This window comes from Gekko japonicus, unplaced genomic scaffold (assembly GCF_001447785.1).
Source record: "Gekko japonicus isolate JY-2015 unplaced genomic scaffold, Gekko_japonicus_V1.1 scaffold2207, whole genome shotgun sequence".
In the NCBI taxonomy this organism is placed as follows: domain Eukaryota; kingdom Metazoa; phylum Chordata; class Lepidosauria; order Squamata; family Gekkonidae; genus Gekko; species Gekko japonicus.
Window position 1 is genome coordinate 190,760 of NW_015160899.1, and position 6,372 is coordinate 197,131.

Sequence of the window (6,372 nt, forward strand, 5' to 3'; positions counted from 1 at the left end):
CGCGGCGAGCACCTCTTCGTGGCCCGCTGGCCTTCAAGGGGGGGAGTGGGGCCGCGGCGAGCGCCTCTTCGCCAGCCGCCAGCCTTCAAGGGGGGAGTCGGGCCGCGGTAAGCGCCTCTTGGCTGCCCGCCAGCCTTCCACTGATTTCCTCCAAGCCTGGCTAGTCGCGCAGAGGCAGAGCTACAGCCTTTGTGTTCTGAGGTGGGACTTAGGACTCGGCCAATGGAAGCTGGGGAAGCTTCTGACGGACAGTTCCAGCCTCCAAACACTGTTGGTGCGCATTGGAACGTTGGGCCCCACTATTGCTTTATATATAAGGGAGAGATTACCAATGGTACCGTACCACTGGCTGTGGAGCTAATCCCAGTGGACATCAGCAGTGGAAGTCATGCCTGCTGATTCCACCCTTCTGGCACAGACGGGGACACTACAATAAGTAAAACGGAACCACTGCCCTGATTCTGGGCCACAGGAATGACCTTAGGAGTGCTCATGGAAAGGACATGCGGCCCACATATGAGGCGGGAAGTGCCTGGCTTTGGAGAGCCAAGTGCAGACTCGGCCCTTGCAGCAGGCTCTCCAAGAAGACAGGCATCAATATTTGCACAGCTTCCCCTCATCTTGCAGCTTGTTGCAAGTACTCGCAAAGGGAGAATCCATTTTTAAAAGACTGAGCCCTAGAAACGCAGCTGCCGCAGGGAGAAACAGGGCAGCTTTTCCTACGGCAGCTTTTGTTGTTTTTCCCCTCCATCGCTGAAGAATTGCTGTGCTGTAGCATTACTGAACAACAGACCTCTGGTGCTTTGTTACAGACCAGCTCTCTTTCACACACAAGCAGCAGCATTAAAAAAAATAAAAATAAACGGCGGTGTGGCACATTTCTACATATAACTTAAAAACAGAAGGTGTAATAAGAACAGCTCGTCCCTTCTACCGAGGCGTTTGCCTACAAGAAGAGGAAACAAGTTCACTGCAGTTTCCTCATTCTGCTGTCAAAGCACCTCGTAACCAAAAGTGGCATTCTTAAGCAATGCTCTTTAGGGACAATTTTGCGAAATAATTAAACCGTTGCGAAAACAACCTGACCAAGATGCAAAGCCCCACACAAACAGGACCAGAGGCTTTGGAAAGGGTTCGCCGTGTAACCCTAAGCACCCTCCGAAGTCTTGGAAGGGCACAGCTCAGCGACTGTTGCAGCTTTCTAGTAGCCATTCCTTAAAATGTATTCCAAAGACGAGTCAGACTGCCAAGATGCATCAATTACTTGATAATTTTCCAAAACTGCATTTAAAAATTAATTTTCTAAATCTGTATTTCAGTTCAAATGTTAAGAGGCAAGCAGATAGTTACCTGTCTTTCAGCATATAATATAAAAGCACGCCTTAGTCATTTAAACTTCTGGGACTTCCCGAGAAACACTCAGGCGGCGTTCCCCTTGCCCTCCTCTCTCCCTTAGACAGTTAAATGCAAATCGTGTCTAGCAGCCAGGCAGCCTCCCAAGATCCACCACTGCTGCCGCTGCTGCTGCCTACTCGGCTTCTGCGCCACCTACTGCTGCAAATCTGAGCAGAGGAAGAGGAGCTCATGCGAGGCGTAGAGCACTCCTGTTCTCCCAGCCAGAGCCGCACAAAGGGGCTTTTCTAAGAGGAAATCACCGCACAAAGCCAAAGACGAGCCAGGGAAGAAAGCTGCCTCACCGACAAGGGAGAACAAACCGGCGTGAAATGGAATGTAACAGGAAAAGCAACGACTCGGAAGGCATCGATCAAGGCAAGAACTGTAAAATGTCTCCAGTGACTCTCAACGTTGGTGGCTATCTGTATGTCACACAAAAGCAAACACTCACCAAGTATCCAGACTCTCTGCTGGAAAGAGTGGTCAGTGGGAAAATCCTGTGCCCATATGATGCAGATGGCCATTATTTCATAGACAGGGATGGGCTGCTATTCAGGCATGTTCTGAACTTCCTCCGGAACGGAGAACTGCTCCTGCCAGAGGGATTTCAAGAAAACCAACTTCTGGCACAGGAGGCAGAATTCTTTCAGCTTAAAACATTAGCTGATGCAGTCAAGTCCCGGTGGGAGAAGGCGCAGCAGGCGTCCAGAGAGACCACCTTCCTGGAAATCACAGACAGCCACGACCGTGCGCAGGGCCTTCGGATTTTTTGCAACGCTCCCGATTTCATTACAAAAATAAAATCTCGCATCGTTTTGGTGTCCAAAAGCAGGCTGGACGGCTTTCCAGAAGAGTTCTCAATCTCTTCCAACATTATACAATTTAAATACTTTATAAAGTCAGAAAATGGAACACGGCTTGTTTTGAAGGAAGACAACACTTTCGTTTGCACCCTGGAAACGCTTAAGTTTGAAGCAATCATGATGGCATTGAAATGTGGATTCAGACTGCTGACCAGCCTGGATTGTTCCAAGGGGTCAATTGTTCACAGCGACGCTATTCATTTTGTCAAGTAATGATCAAGTAATGACTACTTCTTCGCTCAATGGACAAAAGGCCAGGAGCATGCAGCCTGCCAAACCTCATTAAACCACCCAAAATCACAACCAATTTATCCCGCTCTGCTCTCCACAGAGCACTGCTGCTGAGGAATGAATGTGAGCTAATGGTATGTAAATTGTTACAACCATCTCTGAGTTCATTGTGCCTAAATTTAATAATAAAAAATATATTTACTAAATGTGATGGGAAATCAGACCGAATGTGCCCTTCTCTCCACACGGAATTCTACTGAAAGGTTAGTGTGTTTATGTGTGGCTAACATGCTTTATCTTTTCTCCCATCAGCAATGACAGAAATGCCTTCTTTTTAACCAACATACACAGCACGGATTACCTTTTGGCAAAGACATCCAGAATTTGAGGTGGAATGTATATTTTAAGGCGGGGGGGAATTGAAATCATGCTTAAAATTTGAAACAATGGCATCAGAGGTTTTGGTTATAGATTTTATATCTTGTGGATTTTGAAAATGACATTGTTTCAAGCACAAAATCAGAGAGCGCAAAGCTCAATGCCCTGCTAAAAAGGGCAGAACAACTTAACACAATGCTCCCCCCCACAAAGAGACCATTTCCTCAGAGTTTTTTTTTGGAGGGGAGCTTCAGTACCACAGACAGCTGCCACCCCATTGCTTGTTTTATTATTTCAAAATCACTGTATTGGGAGGTCCATGGCAGCGATGAACCACATTTGCCACAAAATACCGAGTTCTGTCAAGACAATCAAAATGCCATAATGAAACAAATCTTTTCATTTCAGGCAGTCCACCTGCCAGTGTATTTTTTAAAAGAAGGGAACAAGTTTCACTTTCTCTTGCAAAGCTAGCAGGCTTTAGACGATGATGATGATGATGTTGATGAAGAATTGTCACAGTCAGATATTTGTACATGATATTCTGCAATTCGAGATCTAGCCAAGTTCTTCAGAAGCGCAGGTGTATTTTTGTAGAATTCTTGCTGTTCCCAGCAACACTGTCCTCTGGAGCTGAGCTGGTGTTGTCATGATTGTTGTTGTTGTTAGCATTTCTTTCCCTTTCCTGCATGCAACATTTAAGACTTCTCCTCCATCAGCACAAAAACTGAAGTCCTCCTCGCAGCAGGATTGCAAAGTTCCTTTCCCAGTTTCAGATATGGAACTGGAGCTAACAGCACCAACTGTACCCATCTCAGGGGTAACAACAATTCACTGCATCAAGAGGCCATCTTTTTGAGCAGGAAGGGTTGTAGGAAAATGTGGCCAGAGTTGCCCGGCTAACGCATGATGAAAAATTACACACAGACCCGAACACACCTCAGCCACAGAGAGGGCAGGGCCTCAGGAGGGCTGTGGTGACTCCTAGTGAGGCTGATGCCTGTGCTGGATTTGAGGGAGGAAGTCACGTGCAGAGGGGGTGCGCGCCCCAACTCAGAGCTCAGCCCCTTGGTCAGGATCTTTCTCCTGCTGCCAAATGCAGGTTTCAATGAACATGCACTAGCCACGTCTGGACCCTTGCACAAAGACCTTTCAGGTAAATGCACCTCTTTCTGAATCACCACACTAATGAATGTTTCCAAAGAGTCACAGAATCACCTGACTACACTTCGACTTGAAATGCCATGTATTTAAGACCAATAATGTCTCAAGGTGCTAAATAGAATAAGCAAATGAACAGATTCCCAGGCGGATCCAGAAGAGTCCAAGGGACATCTACACACACAGACATTGTGTAGACTAACAAAGTTTGTAGCAGGGTGGGAGCTTTCTTGAGTCACGGCTCACTTCTTCAGATATCAGGTTGGTATCAGATATTTGAAGAAGTGAGCAGTGATTCATGAACGAATTTTGTTAGTCTTCCAGGTGCTCCTGGACTCTTTTCTACTGCTACAGGCCAACCAACACAGCTCGATCTGTCTGCAAGTTAAACGGTCATTGTTGGGGGTGAACACTCCCTTCCTGCTTCCCTCTTCAGCATGGCTTTCCCTTGTCAGTCTTAACCATGATGCCTTTTACCAGGCTTTCAAATTCCTGTAGGGCAGCCATGTTAGTGTGTGGTGCCTCAAGAACTGGTACACTTATTGAAGCATCAGCTTCCACCATCTAGAGCCCACCTGGGAAGATGCACAGAGTTGATTCTGAGTCTGCAGACACACACACACACAGAGATACGAGGACTGGAAGGCCTATAAAAACACACACACCTGTGACTTGTGTATTCAAAAATCAAAATGTATACAAGATATTAAATAGGTGATAGCATTTTACTTAAGCAATTTAACAAATGCAGCACATACGAAATGTGTCACGATTGTTTGTTTAAACCTTTAAATACAACTACCAGTGTCATCCAAAACAGAATTACACCCATCTAAGCTCACTGGTTTTGACTCTGCATAGGATGACACTGTAAACCGATTAATACATGTTAATTCTTCTGCTTGTCACTTAAGTATCTGTGACCTGCCACGATTATCTTGGCTGGTGGCAGGTCTCCCTCGAAGTAGTCAGCTGGCAGGCCTTCCCTAGCTTAGAGGCCATTCAGCCAATCTAAAATGAATGGCTACGCACCAGCAACAACGGAGCACCTAACGGAGACAGACCCCAGCTAGCAAACCCCCAGACGTCAGCTCTGTCCCAGGGGCTAACAACAGGCACGGATGGAACTCCAGTCAGCTGTCATCTTGGAGGTCTCATTTAACTGTCTATGTGGGCAAATAGAAAACAATCTAGAAAATGAAATGTCAGTTTACTGTAATTGGCTTTAGACATATTCCTAATTCTTGCTTCATATGGGCAGCACATTGTATAGATCTAGTCTTTGGTCAGACAGACAGTTGTGTGTGTGTGTGTATGCGCACGCATGCTGCCTTTCCTCTGGGGTTAGAATTCCAACCCCAGTTCCAGGATCAGCACAACAGCCACCATACCCTCCGGGGCTCATTCACCTTCTGGTCCTCCAACACAACCACTCCAGTGGAGCACTTCAACAAGGCAGAAATCCTTTATATTTCTATCTGTGTCTTGGGGATGTGGAATGGTACGGCGCAGCCCGGTTTCGTCAGATCTTGGAAGCTAAGCAGGGTTGGTACTTGGAAGGGAGACCACCAAGGAAGACTCATGTTCAGTTACCATTTAACTTGCTGAACCTTGGCTGACACCCAGGGCTGTCTTGCTCTATGGTCTCATCCGCCACAAGATCTGTCCCCACAAGAATCTCTGCTTCCTGCGCTGCCAGAAACGAGTCTTGTGGAGGCAGAAAACATGGAGGAGGCTGCTGCTGCTGCTGCTCAGAAAGTGTCACATCAACCATTTTCACTCAACACGTTTGCACCTCACCGTCAGTCATAATGAGCGCGTGAGCGGGTTTTGCCATTACTGCAGAGAGTTAAGACAAACGAGGCCTAAAGTTTGGTGATGCTGCTCAGCAGGAGAGGGAGGGTCTCTCTCCAGGGGGCTCTGAGACGTGCACTCAAGTCCAGCTGTCCTATGGCAGACCAACATGGCTACCCCCGGAAACTCTCTCCCAAGATGGGCTCCCTTCCTCAAGAGTCCCATAAAACCCTGTTTCCTGCCAGGAGTAATGGACAAGAATTCCAGTGCTCCTCCTCTCCAGGCCTTGTTCCTGCCCCACTAGCAGGAAAACCGGATGACGTCTGGGGCAAAAGGAACCACATCACTTCTCTAGAACATTTCTATTCCACTTCTCCAAGGGGGAAAAACTGTTTGAGGAAGCTTATGGGCCACAGACAAAACACAATATACCTTAGAAAACAAATTATTAATACTCCACATAAAACCAATAAAGCCACCTAACAGTAAAACCACCAAGTTATTCAGCTAACTTTTTATCTCTGATTTTTATTGCAAATCTATTCTTTTA

At 46.7% G+C, this 6,372-nt stretch overlaps 2 protein-coding genes across 2 annotated transcripts in view; one reads left to right on the plus strand and one right to left on the minus strand.

Moving 5' to 3' along the window:
* The window catches only part of KCTD4 (potassium channel tetramerization domain containing 4), a 5,072-nt gene extending 2,601 nt beyond the window's left edge, over nt 1-2,471 (plus strand). Inside the window, exon 2 of the mRNA XM_015423796.1 lies at nt 1,617-2,471. Coding sequence (XP_015279282.1) covers nt 1,617-2,471 — 855 coding nt within the window. The remainder of the gene's footprint in view (nt 1-1,616) is intronic.
* The window catches only part of GTF2F2 (general transcription factor IIF subunit 2), a 131,689-nt gene that overhangs the window by 88,697 nt on the left and 36,620 nt on the right, over nt 1-6,372 (minus strand). The gene's annotated exons all lie outside the window — the stretch shown is intronic.